The sequence below is a fragment of the Gouania willdenowi genome, chromosome 14 (genome assembly GCF_900634775.1).
Source record: "Gouania willdenowi chromosome 14, fGouWil2.1, whole genome shotgun sequence".
In the NCBI taxonomy this organism is placed as follows: domain Eukaryota; kingdom Metazoa; phylum Chordata; class Actinopteri; order Blenniiformes; family Gobiesocidae; genus Gouania; species Gouania willdenowi.
This window is the reverse complement of record NC_041057.1, coordinates 12402819-12418555: the sequence shown is the minus strand read 5'-3', so window position 1 is coordinate 12418555 and position 15737 is coordinate 12402819. Positions and strand designations below refer to the sequence as shown.

Genomic DNA, 15737 nt, shown 5'->3' with positions numbered 1-15737 from the left:
GGTGCACTTGATATAATCATGCATTTTCTTAGCCAGAAATAAATTATTTTCATTTATCATCGTGGTAGAAGACCGGAACATCTGAAAAAAACCCACGCAAGAGTGTTAAGTTACAAATGGTCTTGAATCTAATTTGTGTGAGCAATATGCACTTTTATGCAGTTTGATTCCATTATTGCTCCCACTTTCTATTAAGAAGTTGAATCCCAACGGTAAGAGATATGGAGCGCCCTGAAGAAGTTTGTAGTAAACGATTGGCCCGCAGACAGATAGGCCCAGAGTGAATGCTCCTTTACTACTACTCCTTCACCTCTTTGCCAATAACTTTGGTGTTGCAAAAGGTTTCTCATTTAGTCTGTGCCAAGCTGCACCGACTCTGATAAGACTGCCTGAGCCTTCACTGATCTACTTTCCTGAATGTACGGTGGGGCAACTTGAAAAACAGCCTACCTGTACGTAGGAGATCTCCAACGCAACATTTTATATTAGTGTGAGATATGTGTCAGGTGAGAAATATAGGAGTCACTTTTAACTTTAATTTGACAGACTACTGCAGACTAGATGAAGGAATGTTGCTCACACAATAAAATATAACAAAGAAAGAGTCCAGGGGTACAAAATAATTCAGAAAGCAGGAAACTTGTGTAATCCACAACTCTTACCATCTCTACTCACATAGTCTATCATCCGTACAAAGGGAATTTTGGACGTTTTATATTGTTCTTAGAAGGAAAGCAGAATACTTTGGGGAAAAGATTGAAATGCATTTGACCTTTCAAACAAGACATTTCTATTCTATAAAAAAATTAAACAACATTAAACAACAAATTGAGACCAAAAACTGGCAACATTGAAGGGAATAGGATCACCATTATCATAATCCCATGAACACACAGATATTGTCATTTTGTCTCTATCGTCTTTTGTTGATGACATAATATATTTCCACTTTTCTGAATAATGTCCGGCATATCTTAAGCATACAAAATCCTATCCTGTATTAATTATCAATTATGGTTTTGTCAGTCACAACTGTCATTGAGGAGCAGAATATGGCGCTTATAGTAAGCCGATTTAAATGACTGTCATGAGTAATTATGCAATTTGAGTCTCTCCTTTAACTTGTGTCACCCTTCGAATATTGGCTAAGCTCGAGTAGACCCTGGTGCCTTCTGCAGCAACGATTGTCCATCAAACCTATAATTATCTTTAAGGGAGGTCCAGCACTGATGCATATTAGCAACACACAGATGACATGGCAGTAAATAACCCTATCATAACAGCCAGAGGAGGTCAGGCAGACATAAATTTAACACTGAGCAGTTTTACATCCACTAGGGGAATTGTTGGAAGGTTTCACAATCTGAAGGTTTGACGTATTGGATTCCCTCTCTCTCTCTTTTTGTCTTTCAGCCAAAGCCAAGGACTGATTCAATAAGTAGGAGGAAATATTTCAGCTCTCCCACATTCATTCGTACTCTGCTCAGTGCACTGAATGTGTGACTGAATGGTCACGATGAGAATGTAAAGATTTAGGAATAGCAAGAATTAAGAAAAATACAGTGGATGAAATCAAGAAAGGTAATTCATGATCACTTATTTAGAAAAGTGCGGTACTCTTAAGGGTAGGGGTGGCATGTTTGGATGAAAATGTAGTTTTAGATTTTTATTTAATTTAATTATGTTTAACTTCATTTTTCGGTGTACATGAAGTAACAAATTTAAGGGCAAGGTTGGCAATATTGGAATATAACCCTGATAGCTAAAAACAAAGCTCTCACATTCTTAGGCCTACTCATCCATCCATTCATCCATATTTTCTGTCTACTTTGCCTGTTCAGGGGCCACTGAAGCCTATAATAGTTAGGCAGCCATAACAAGTTTGCAGTCGATCACAGGGTCCTTGAGGAAATGCTACAGCAACACCACTGATGCTAAAATTCATAAACTGGCTCTAAAGTTGTGATATTACCTCCCACACTTTTTATTTTATTGTCATTCTTGCAACAGAAAGTTATCCACAATCCACCTTCTAATCATTTATAAAGGAGCTTAAAGTGTAAGTACACCCAAAGGTTTTTGCTGATCTTCAACTTGTGGAAAATTCAAAGTCTTGATTGTGGGCGTTGCTCCTAGAGTAGTTAAAACACGCCCAGTCACAGCAGCTTCGCCCCCACACTGCTGTGCATTTCCACATGGAGCTTTCAATCACTGCTCACTGAGGGCTTTGAGATGAGGAAACCAGTCCCTCCTCCCATCTTTCATAGGAGGGGCGGAACTAATAGTGACGGTTAGCGACATCACTGACATCACTAGCTGGGTTTCCATTACAGATTTTTGCAAAATAAAAGCAATATTCCTAAATGTCAACAAAGTATACAGTAACTGTGCTTTGAACGTGTTTCCATTGAAGGCTGTTCTATTTCATAATATTTCTTAAGATGTCTCACTATGGGATGCACTCCTATCTGCAGCCCTCAGAAGCATTTTCTCAATCTGCCAATCCTGATTGGCTGGTGATTTGTCTCAGTCTGCCAGGGACACTCCCACCGCCTATAAAAGGAGGTGGGAGTGTCCTTTCTCACTCTCAAGCATATCTCGCGTCTACTACCAGCTGAACTGTCTACAGACGGATCTTTCTTCCGGCGCTCCTGTGCACGCTGGTCCTCCTCGCGGTCACTCACACTCCAGTGAACAGCCCAGCTCCATGCTCCATACCAGCTCCATGCTCCATACCAGCTCCATGCTCCATACCAGCTCCATGCTCCGGCTGGCCCGGATAACCTTTGGCCTCAGCTGCAGCTTCGCCAGCACAGCCCACTTAAGCCCACCCAGGCTAAAAGAGAAGAGGGGAACAGCCTAACCACTCTCCTCTCCTCCGGTGAAGCAGCTGAATGTTCCCGTCCCCCAGCTCCACCTGTTCGGCTTTCATACGTGCACTCCCTCCACGCCCCAGACTCCGACCTGCCAAGTCACGGTTTGGCGATTCCCCCCACATGACCTAAAGCACGCACATACACAAACATGTTTTATTAGAAATAACAAAGTGTGTCACATTGTAGGGCGAGCAAGGGCGCCACCGCACCGCAAATGGGGCCTCTCGTGGTGGGCGAGCTGCCACCGGGAGAGGGTGCCACTGTACCATGAATAGGTCCTCTCGTAGTGGATGGTCTGCCGCCAAAAGAGGGTGCCACTGCATTGCAGATGGAGCCTCTCATGATGAGCGGACCAAGGCATTTACACACTCTCTCCCTCGGAAAAGGCGAGAGATGGGTCGTGCTCCCAGCCCCTCCCTCACCAGACAACCCTTCTTGCTTGAACGAGTGAAAAGAGATGAGAAGAGGTGCTTATTTTTGAATGGGAATTGTCTGTCCGCCTCCTGCTTTTATAGGTGGTGAGAGTGTCCTTGGCGGACTGACACGTTTCACCAGCCAATCAGGATTGGCAGAATGAGGAAATGCTTCTGAGGGCTGCAGATAGGAGTGCATCCTATAGTGAGACATCTCACTCATATTACTCATAGAACCGAGGTTATGTAAATAACCTAAAGTTTTGAGCAGGAGCCTCGTAACTCCCGTGAAATCTCATCCTGCGAGACTTTGCTGCAGGAAGATTGACGTTTCAAACCTCCGTACAACACCCCGCATTCCTTTGTTGTTTCACGTCTAATGTGGCCGTGATAATTTTCAAGTACAATACTAAGCAATGTCCAGGTCTCCTCTTCCGTTTACATGAACATGTGCCATGTTTTCTTGGACAGAAGTGGTCATGTGACCAGGTACGTCACGTTTGGTGATGTGTATTTCATTATCGAAACATCTGAAATACCTCCTCATGAAAGCGTAAAAAACTTTTTAGCGATATTTGAGTGTTTTTTTTTTATTCAGGTGTTTCCATTACCAGTTTTTATTGCGCTATTTAGATTTTGCGCATTTCCAAGGGTAATGAAAACACAGCTACTGATCTAATCTCAGCCAATAGCAAAATTCAATTGCGATAGCCACCGTTCAACCTATAGAGGGCATTCACTCTGACATTGTACAACTAAAAAGGGTACATTTAAATACTTAAACTAAAATGTGAAGAGTGGGACTATGATCAATAAACTACATTACTTCATACATAATCCTATATGTATTCGGCAGAAAAAAGTGGTTTTAGGTTGTACTTACACTTTAAAAGCAAATATGCTACACACACAAATACAAATTATTAATTAAAATGTGCCTTTCTTGCAACCTCTTTTAATATCCATGATTTCATATGTTCCCTTTAGCGAGACAGAAAACCTAATCTGCCTCTCCATTTTTTTTCTGTGCCTGACATTTTCACAGTGTGAGCTGAAAGGAATCTCAGTGCGCTGGTGACTTGCTTACTCTCCAGGATAATAGACATCCATGGCGTGAGTAGCTCTGGATCACTCGCCTAAGCAGCTAACATTTAATCCTGGTCCCTGTAGAACAATGAAGCCATTGTTAGAATGAGGCTTGGATGCTCTGTGATACAGACAGATATTTCTCTGTTGCTACTGCCTGTATTTATTATTTATTAGGTTATTTATTTTATTTATTTACTGCAGATGCTGTACTCAGCAAGACTGAATCAAAAGATGGTCAAAGAAAACCCAATTGAGTCTATCACAAAGCTAGAAGATCACCACTTCTCTACAGGGATTTTAAAAGAAAGCCTCCTTGAGAAAGTTAAAAGGTCTTTAAAACACTTTAGAATTCTTTAGGTCAGTAAAACCAGCAAAATCAATAACGTTAAAGCTGATATCCGGAGTTTCTGAGAAATCTATGTTTATGCATGATTCTTTTGAAATGCGAAAAAACACACCTTTTTTGTCTCATGTACCCCCCGAGGCCTCTCTTCAGGTTAGGAGAACCCCTTCGTCACTCCAATTTAGTAACCTTTCTTGTTATATTTACATGGCGTTAATAGCTTGAAAATGTCAACCTGTACGTTTAATGCACACTAAATATTAGTTTTGTGCATTACAATGATTGTATAGTAGAGAATATATTTATCTACATTTTTAATAATGTGCATAACAATTTAGAATACTATGGCCACAATATTGTTTTTTTCATTAATGCAGTTTATTGTCAACGGGTGGAAAAGCTGTTGGATGAGCATGTACAGTGTCTGAAATAGGCTTAAAAATAACTCAGCACGTTGGAAATAGATTCATCAATGTTTCCAAGTACCCCCTACAAAGTGTTCAAGTACCCCTGGTTGGGAACCACTGCTATAGATCCTTATACCAACGGAAACGATCGCTGAGTGCGACCAGCCAATAGGCTTTAACTTCATGTTTTTGAGACTGTCAATCAAAGTGAATGCGGAACTGTGTACGGAATCAAGGCCGCATGTCACAACAGCAAACAGGTAATTATGATTTTGGCTCTTACCTGACCCATAGACCTATATCAATGCAACATTATTATGTTCCGCGATGCGCGGGCAGAAAAATGGAGGTGTGGCTTCTGGTAGATTGGGAGAGGCAGTGGGAGGAAGTGGAGCTGTTTAGGGCGGGACATCGAGACGTTTCTCAGAAACTCCAGATATCAGCTTTAAGGTAACAATTAACTATGATTTTTACTTTTTTCCATTTTATTCATTGCACTCGTAGAGGCCAAGTAAAGCTGAGCAAAGACAGGATTGTTCTCACCATATATGACAAGATGTAAATCAGAGAGTGGGTGTTAATTTATTTCCGTCCTTCCAGCAAAGGGACACAGATGACAGTCAGGTGATGATCCCTCATGTCTGATCCATCTCACGCTTCATTCCTTTCACAGCAATAACATTGAACAAGGATTTAGACAAGACCTTGAGTTGACTGCTTGCTTGAAGAGTAGAGTGCACATTGTCTTTGTGTCGTGAGTGTGTGTGTGTTTGCCTCTAGCTGAGAATCCGCTAAAAATAAGGTGGAAGAGAGAGTGTTTTTCGCTGTGTGCATTCATTCAAGACTGTCAGTACACGCCATAAATTGGTGACTCCTCCCAGAATTAAGCAGGAGATAAATGTGATTTATTGGATTGATTATTTCCTTTTTTTTTTACCTCGCTCTAGTCTAAAATGTGCTCCTCCACTAAACAAAACACCATGATAGATGAATTTGATTACAGGGAATGAGTACTACAAATTAGTAGAAGCTCCGAAACTTGAGTTCCAGCCCAGTAATTGCTTATCACTCACTCCTGCGTGCCATTCATCAAAATTATGAATGGTTTGAAATTAATTGTTGCCGTTAATGTTGTCGACTTCTTGCCATGGCGCTCCTTTGGATATTAACTTTTTAACAACACTGACCCTTCACATACAAAGTGATATATAAGACAAAGGCTTTGACTGTGAGGTTATTTTGACAGTAACTGCTTTTAAATATTTTTTGTTTTAGTCTGAATCAAAATACAAGTTGATCTATATTCCTTAATTTAGATTAGGTATACTTTAGTAAAGTGCATTCACATTTTAATCAACTGAACTTGCTACATATTTTGTGTTTTGATATGAATTTAATATATTTCTACCACAAAGAGAATCCAATAAGTTCCATATCTATTTTTACACAGAGGTTATTTCTCAAGAGCTCACACACTTAATTTTAATTAACAAAAATTGTAGCTTGTTATTTAATTATCATTAATTATTTTATTTATTAGTTTTATTTGTTTATTTTAAAGACTGCCTGTTGGGGCTTTCTGTGGTTTATTCCCTTTGATTTTCTACTTTATTGAAGGGGTGCTCGAGTCTAGTCCTCTAGAGCACTTCTCCTTCATGTTTTCCATGCCTCCCTGCTCCAACACGCCTGAATCCAATCATTGAATGATTGTGTCCTCATGCAGCTTTATAGAAAGCCGGGTAATATAATCAGGTGTGGTGGACCACTGTAGGGTAACATACAGAATGGGGGTTCTCTAGGACTGGACTTGGGTACCAGACTATTACGGTTATATTTGCTTGCAAACTCTTCCCATATTTGATTTAAAAAAGTTGAAAATTATCTACTGAAGCATTGGACAATGCACCAAACACTTTTCATTGTATCACGAGTCAAAATAATTTTTAGTAACGTTAACTTGATGGTTGGTTGGTCGAGCAAAGCCAACTGACAGCGAAAGGAAAGCTTTTTTATTTTTTATTAGTTTGCCTGTTCTTCCTGAATGAGTCTTTAGGTATGCATGTTCATGGAAAGTCAACTGTTTAAGTTAGATGAATAGATCTATATCTCAATGTATTAGTTGTGTAATAGAGTTAAGATATGAACTCTATATGCACCTTTTTGTTGTCTTGAAAACCTCTAGCACTCTTTGACTGTAATCGTCCTGAGGAAGTCTTTAGACGTCGTCATTGAGAACGCAAAAACCTATTAAAATCAGCTTTTGTTAGGCTGCTTCTACGATGACAAAAATAAAGCACATTTTTTTATACCTGTTCTAAATATGCATTCTGTATGGTTTCAAACCATATGAAATGAATGACTGATTTATTTACTTCAATTTGTCTTTTAAGGCGGCCGTAAAGGAGATCAGTTTTGCAAATCCAATTTTTCACACCCACATGTCGGAGTAGGTTGTGTCTCATCACCTTTCAAGACGATCCACAAAAGGAAATGAATCCCATACTATAAATATGAATACTCAACAACTTCAAAAAAATGTTCCACTCATCTGAAGGTTTCAAGCAACCTGACGAAGCAGCTAATTCCATCCTTTATCAACAGGTTTGGGAGTTTTTTGCACTTGTCAATGCAAATTTAGTGTCAACACAGGTTTATATGGTCTGTGTTCATTGAGGTACCATGTCAAGGTTCACTACAGCCCTAGAAATTGTATCTTCATTTCACCTAAATGCACACAAGGTCCATATGTACTGTATGCTTTTGTAAATGACAAGAAGATAATATTCATCCTTCATCTAGAAACATAAATAAAGTTAAATAAAGACTTGTCTTTCCACATTTTTTTTTCCCCCTGGAGCTTATCCCCCGGTTTGCTTTTCATTACTATGAAGCCCTCACAGCATGTGGCTGACGTGTTTTGCATAATTATTGATTTTCAAGTGTGGAGAAAAAGCTCTTGCTGCCCCTGATTAATTTGCGGTCTCCCACATCTGTCGCACACCCCTATCACATCAGCTCTTTTTAGAAACCCAGGCCAGTTTGAATCATCACTTTAATCCCCCAGCCAAGCAGCACTATCAGTGGATCCAAATGACGATGTTTACCTTTTGTTGTCACGTGGATTGAAGGATTACTTGTAATTAAAAGGACTGATGCTCCAAAAGTCTGTGAGATAAACAAAGTCAACAGTGGAAAAAAAAAGAAGAATTTTGTCATTTCAACCTAAAACTTAGGGATAAAAAACACACACGCATTGGCCCTCATTTATCAACCGTTTGGACGTTCAGATATGAGTGCAAGACATGCGTTCAGCTTTGGTATTTATCAATTCTGATGTGAGCGTACGCTACCATCAGATCATATGTCAGGTCAAAGCTCATGTACGCAAACCTGAGTATGGATTTGTGGTTCAGCACTGCCAAATATGACTGAGACTGAAAATAAAATATGGAGAAAATAGGACCTCATTCATGCTTTTAAATGGAAATAGTTCCATAAACTTTTACAAATGCACTGCAGTAATTGGAACTGAGATGAATTATAGGTGAAATTGGCTGAAGGCATAATAAATACAGACAAGGGACAACATTTTGTCATTTTTTATGGCTTTTTAAAAGCCTTTCGATCATTAATTTATTCTAATGTGATATTTATTGCCCAAAGCGTGCGAACTGTGGCTGATATAAATGTCATATTCGTGTGTGTCTCTGTTGTGAAGTTGCTTCCAGTGCACACAGGGGGACAGACTTCACCGGCTGTTCAGTAGCTCTTCCAGATATAATGCGCTAAATGCGCTTCTCTAATTCCATTTTTCACGTTGTCAAAAAGCACATCTTTGTTTTGCTTTGGGCATTCCAAAAACAGGGGAGCGTAACAAGCGTAACATCGAATTCAGCCACCGCATTTATCAACCCTCGATCATTTATACGCTGGGATTGGTCAAGTACAAATGTTACATGAATCACACGTTGGTCCTGTCGTACGACTAAGAGTGCCCTCAAATTTGCACCCGTTTTCACGCAACGTTGAAAAATGAGAGCCATTATTTTTCCCTCACGCCCCAATGACACCGTATTTGTGTTTTTTTTCTTTTTTCTTTTAGGCAATGCTTGCACTATGTCGGAGTACAACAAACTAAAGAGTATGCTGCTAGACATGCAGCCAAAGGTGTTGGGCAATGGAGAACAGGACCAGCAGAAGGACATGGAGGCGAGGAGAGGTCTGGTGGACACCATGTTTAAATACCTGGATGTAAACCAGGATGGCCTATTGATCGCCAATGAGCTGGAGAAGGTAAGAGCCTGTCAATGGAGGATGAGAAGAATCACTAAAACCAATATACTGGTAAAAATATAATGATACTTAAATTAGGAATGAATGCCCATGCAAAACCTTTGCTTGTGTTGTCAAGCAACCTGTACAAATACCAGTTCAGTTATCAGTTTGGTGGTAAAACTAGTTTTTTTTTTTTTCTTCTTTGACACACTTAATGTTTGGTCAACATTTACTTCACTGAGTGAGTGGAATTGGAACAGTTAACAATGCTTTCTGATGTTAGCGTTTAACCGGGGTCTACTGGGAAACGAGAAAACAGCAGAAGGAATCTCAGTTGGTATTTTGATGGTGAGGGAATCAAATTATTTTGTGTATCATCTGGAGTCAGGAACTGGGCATTAGCAACGGGTGTTAATTAGAACCCTTCCAGCCAATATTATAATTCCAGTGCCATAATGCCCGGACTTAGATAACCATGATTGAGTGAAGACAGCAAAATGAAGAGCAAACTATTTTATTCTATTTTATTTTACAGTCAGAATATGTTTTATATGAACTAGTATCTTTTTCATTCCATACAGAGTGGGCAAGGGTAGCACTAAATTACAAAAGGTTAAGTAGATAGGTAATATAATACCTATATATACCCATATACAGTATATGACATACATTGGCTCAAAGACGTTTCGCTATCTTATTGTGGAAATAAATTCCAGTCAGGTTTGTCCTCTTTTTAAATTAAAAAGACTGTAACTTTGGTCTGTTCTCACTGAGCTATATTAAAGATCCTCCAAATATTTATTATTAATAACACGTTGCTGGAAAAGGTTGAGATAAGGAATTCCTAACCTGTGTTCATAAATTCAAGCTCACAGAGGGGATGATATCAAGCATAAAAAAAATAATACTCATCTATACAGACTGCCTCCACTTTGGTATCTATTATCACAGATGTGCTTGACAGGAAGGCTAAGTCCTGTACTCAAGGTTTGAAACATTTGATCAAATCCTCAAGGACAGATCAATCTGCAATAGTCACTATGTAGCTGCAGGCGACACGGTGAACATTTGTCACATCCTATCATACGCCGTGTCACGTGTGCAGCTCCACAGAAAGCTTAGAGAATGTACTGCCATGAATTCCCTCATCACTTGTTAGCAAACATAACCTGGTAACATTTCCTCGAAAACCCTAGAATTATTTTTTACTGAAAGTCGACAACAGTGAGAAGTGCCGAAGCAAACTAAATGTGTTGGTGGGCTTTGACTAAAGTGAAATACACACGTAAGGATTTTCTGAATTTAAAGAGATTTTTATATGTAAGATATAAAATAGTTTTGATCATACTGTGTGTGTGTGTGTGTGTGTGTGTGTGTGTGTGTGTGTGTGTGTGTGTGTGTGTGTGTGTGTGTGTGTGTGTGTGTGTGTGTGTGTGTGTGTGTGTGTGTGTGTGTGTGTGTGTGTTAGGGGTGTGTATTGCCTGGCATCTGGTGATGCGATTTGTATCCCAATACATAGGTCACGATATGATACGATACAATATATCCCGATATTAAAGTATAAGGCGATTATTGCATTTTTTTTTTATACATGACAAACAACTAATCTGTAAATGTGTACACCTTCATGAAAACATTATGTATGAAATATATTTTATTGGCATATTTCACACTCAAAACATGGCTTTAACATGCCATGTGCCAACAACTTAAAATAAAAAATAACATGCAATCTGCCTGTGTCTTTAGTGCAACATGACCTTAGTGCAACTTAACTGAGGTATATGCCTAGAACAACAAATAAATTCAGAAAGTTAGGATTTTGTCTTTAGATTTTTTTTAAACAACACAAGCTGGTCAACATGCCCAGGTTTCAGTGCACTTCTTTGTGCAGTTACAATGTCTCCTGCAGTGGAAAAGACTTTCCTGGATGAATAAAGGTTAAAAAATAAATTTAAAAAATCGATATGGATGCATTTTGAATCAAGAATCGCGCAATGTAATATTGCGATATATCGCCGAATCAGTTTTTTTCAACACCCCTAGTGAGTGTGGAGGCACCAATAATCTTAACACAGCACATCACACACATCACGCTCCATTCAATCACCGATCTCCCTCCAAGCCAGAAATCTCACGTGATAAAACAAAATCTAACAACGTGATCTAATGCAGTTTTCCAAGCAACTTGTTACACTAGATTTATCAACCTCCTACTTGAAAAAGTGACTTGGAACACCACCTTAAGTTGGTGTAAAGTCGAGCAAAACTCAAATAACTCAGCCATGTTTGAGATATTTCGACTTGCTACCGCTAATGCCTAGAATGCAACGATACGTATTTCTACATCCGATCACTTCTTGAATGGCTACATTCTGTTCCATAACACAAATCACAGTCTTCAGCTTTCCCCACACACAAGGAATTTTTGTCTTAATATTAACAAGTTTAAACTGTACATACGTTTCAGAGCTGATTATTGAAACAAATTTACTCTTCACACACCTGGGAGCACAGGGTAATCTTATAAAACATAAAAAAATCCAGCGTTTGCCATCCTTGGTTGGGAAGGAGGAAAATCTTGATAAAAACAGCCTGATTATTGTTAGAATGTGTATCCCGCTTTAGCTCTGACGGTTTTACCTTAGTGGAGGGTTGAAATCACTCTTTGTTCAATCTGCATGTTCAATACTTTGATTTAAGTAATTAAATCGCAATTGTAGCTTGTCAATTGATGGGGCAAATTCATTAATAATAAGTTTCTATTCTGCCAACAACTTTTTTTATTCCTAAGATAGTGCCACTTGATCAGGATGTACCTGTAGAAAAAAAGTCCCATATCTTGAAGACATCACTAATGGATAAAAGAAAAAATTCATTTAATTTTCTGTAGACAATATTGAATGGAACAAACTTGAGTATATAAGGTTTGTTTTGCTGTGTGTTTATGATTTTGTATTTATTTTTCTCCATCAGTCGAGACCAAATAAGATGCAGTTGTCTTGTTCAGTCTTACTGCGTGCATCAATGACATTTTACTTCTTGCAATTAGTCAAAAGGTGCAATCTGCAGCTGCAAATGAATTAAATAGGTTCTTTAAAAGCTTAAAGTCTGTTTTTTTTCCATTTCAATGTTATTTTTTCTAGTGTTAAGCGATTGCCAAATTGTGTTACTTGGTTAAAACAAGGCAATTTATTGAACAATAGCTGCTGAGTTTTTTTATCACCTTAAAACTGCTTAACATGATCTATTCATAGATGCTCCCCTGAGACTGTTGTGTTGCTGTAGACGGTAGAAATAAAAAGCCATAGATGACAAACACAACAGTGAGTGAGTGGTGTTCCCGAGGGAACGCTCAGAGCTAAGTGAAGTGCAGTATATGCAGGGGGGAGGGAATGAAGATGTGTTCAAAGGAATCTGGACTGTGAGGAATTCTGGGATTGACATGCAGCTTTCCAAAAGAATAAAAAATAACCTTAAAAGATGTCATTTGGTTGCTGTAGCCGAAAAAACAACTCAATCTTCATCAATTGATATGCAAGAGTTAAAATCTACTTTGATTAAAATGTAAAACAGTTGTTAAATTTGTGATACAACATTTCTTACTAATAAATCCTCCTTTATTGTTCTCCGATTGTCTTGAATCCTGTTTTGTAGAAGGATTAAAAGGTTCAATTGGTCCATTGGTCTGCTTTGTTCATTTTTCAAATGTCAAATTAGCATTTTTTACTCAGAGTGAAGAGCGTAAGGCTTACTGACTGACGGAAGCTTAGAGTGAGAAAAAAAAGTAACACAGAGAGAAGGCTATAATAAAGATGTCACCACATGAACTTTAATTCCCTCTGTGTCAGCTTATATATTGTGTGTCAGATCTCTATGAAGGAACACCTGGAAGACATTCTGCTAGAGTGCACCATGCAGGACCTGCTCCGCTACGACGACTACAACAACGACGGCCACCTCAGCCTCCACGAGTTCTACACTGCATTCCGTAAGTTAGTTCATCTTGGAATTTCCTTTACAATCTCTAGTCTCCCATCACAAGCAGCATGGCTTCACTTCTTTTCAATTGGATCCAAACCACCTGTAGATTAATCTAGGTTTTAGTTTAGGCAGATGATCATTTTAAAGGTGCAGTCCGCAACTGTCAGATCCCTCTCTCCCCTTCCCTCCCCGCTGCTCTCTTGCCCTGCCTCCAAACATTTCCAAAGTCCCTCCCTCAGAGGAGCTAACAAGCCAACGTTAGCCTGACAGCAACGTCACAGTAATATAACATGCACTGTTAAAAGCATATTACTGCAGCGCTTCTCTCTCTCAATGTGCACACACCTCAGCAGCAGCAGCAACAACACAGTGTCACTTACAGCAGCTCACATGGAGGCTGCTGCGCACACACGAACAACACATGCACCACAGAGTTCTATTGTAAAAATGACAAATCAAACATAATGTAAATCAAGCAGGAGTAATTACCTTTCAAGCAGAAAAGTCACCAATTCCATCTTCTACTCCACCAGACCATATACTGTAAAAAAAAAAACAAAAAAAAACCGTGCTCCAGCCCGGGAAATGGGTGGGGCCCATGAGCAGGAGCTGTCAGACAGTCCATCAAACACAATCCTGGCTCTGATTGGTTATTTTTGCTAGGTCGCGGTGCATTCTGGCAATCTGCCAAAGGCTGCAGGAGCAGCAGGGGGGACTCAATGAGTGTTTTTTTTTCACACAAACTATTAGTTTCATGTAAGGCTGTCCTTACATATTGACAGCTTTAGCAAATATGACAAAAAGTCACTTTTATAAGAGTTGCAGACTGCACCTTTAAAGCAGGGGTGTCAAACCCTTTTTAGTTCAGGGGCCAAATACGGAGCAGCTTGATCTCAAGTTGGCCACAGATTTACATAATAATGTTTTTCTCTATCATTTTTACTTTGGATGGTCCAAAGGGCCCGATTTGGCCACCGGGCCATGAGTTTCACACATGTTTTAAAGGCTATACCTTTAGCTAGTGCAGGTCCATTAAGCTTTTGTTTAATTTTGACTGATACAAGTTAAACCTTCAAAATAGTCAGCGACCTTACATTGAATTCACTTTGATGCCTGGCTGTAAGGTTCTAATACTGGTTTGTTAACGGGTGAAAGACAGTGAAAGACGTGGGTTGGGACCAATAACACAAGCTATTGATCAGATGATACTCAAGGTTAACTGTTTATCTGCAACAAGGCAACACCAAGGGAGAGTAATTACACGTGAATGACATCTGCTGGTCTGGACGATGCAGACGGTGTTGATCTGTGTGAGTTTGCTTATGACGGTGTATGTGTGTGGGTTTGATGAGACGTGGTCAGTCTCGTCTGTGAAACAGCACGGTCGTGAATGTGAATCATTGAAGTGTATCTGTCCTAGTCACGCTTACAACATCAATTATGTTTTATATGTTACCAACAAACAAAAGACTCAATCAGAGAAAAAACACCTTATACACTAATTTGCTGAACAATTATTCCTTGAAATACAAACAATGAGGCCGGAGATGACGTACAGAGGGGTAAAGGAGTACTGATATATCCTACTCAAACAAAAGTACTGTTACTTGCTTGAAATTGCACTTAAAGGCACACGGCTGACTTTTTGACCTAAAGAGTTGACCCATAAGAGTTATTTTAAATGATTCCTCAGGCCAATATACAGCACTTGACAGTATAATGCTCCGAGTGCCCATGTAAGTTTGGAGAGACGGACCCTCTTTGGCCAGGTCATGTGACCTGGAGAACGTATCACTTTACGGCAGTCACGTGACCAAAGGCTCGGTAATACTCATTGGGCTAAGGCTTTTCCTAGTATTTTTCCAGCTGTTCGACTCCTGGTCATGGCCGAGGCAAGCCGAGACCCGACCCCCTGCGCCGACCTGTCTTCCGCCCAGTGCCGGACACTGCCCCGCGCATGGTGGGTCGCCTGTCCCCCGTCCACCCCGACCCCAACCCCAGCCGACGGCAAAGAGAGTCGAGCATCAGGCCTCCGGCGGAGGGGAGAGGAGGGTGGAAGCTGCTAATCCGATCACGGCGCTAGCCTAGCCCCCTTCGAAACCCAGCCCGACCGACCCAGCCCTTAGAGCCAATCCTTATCCCGAAGTTACAGGTCAACTACTGTCTGCATACACAATCAAAACAAGGAACACTGGCCCGACTGACTGTTTGTTGATTTTTGTGACAAGGCTGCAGCGCTTGTGGCCACTAGGGGCGCTTGACGTGAAAGTTACAGGTCTAGTGCCCCTAGTGGCCAAAAGTTACAGTCTGCCTTTAAGTACAAGTACAAATAAGTTATATATGAAATACT

General features: G+C 39.9%; 1 protein-coding gene across 1 annotated transcript in view; it reads left to right on the top strand.

Annotated features, from left to right (window-relative positions):
• The window catches only part of fstl4 (follistatin-like 4), a 181089-nt gene that overhangs the window by 101869 nt on the left and 63483 nt on the right, over positions 1–15737 (top strand). The window contains exons 5-6 of the mRNA XM_028466914.1: positions 9231–9421; positions 13274–13394. Coding sequence (XP_028322715.1) covers positions 9231–9421; positions 13274–13394 — 312 coding nt within the window. The remainder of the gene's footprint in view (positions 1–9230; positions 9422–13273; positions 13395–15737) is intronic.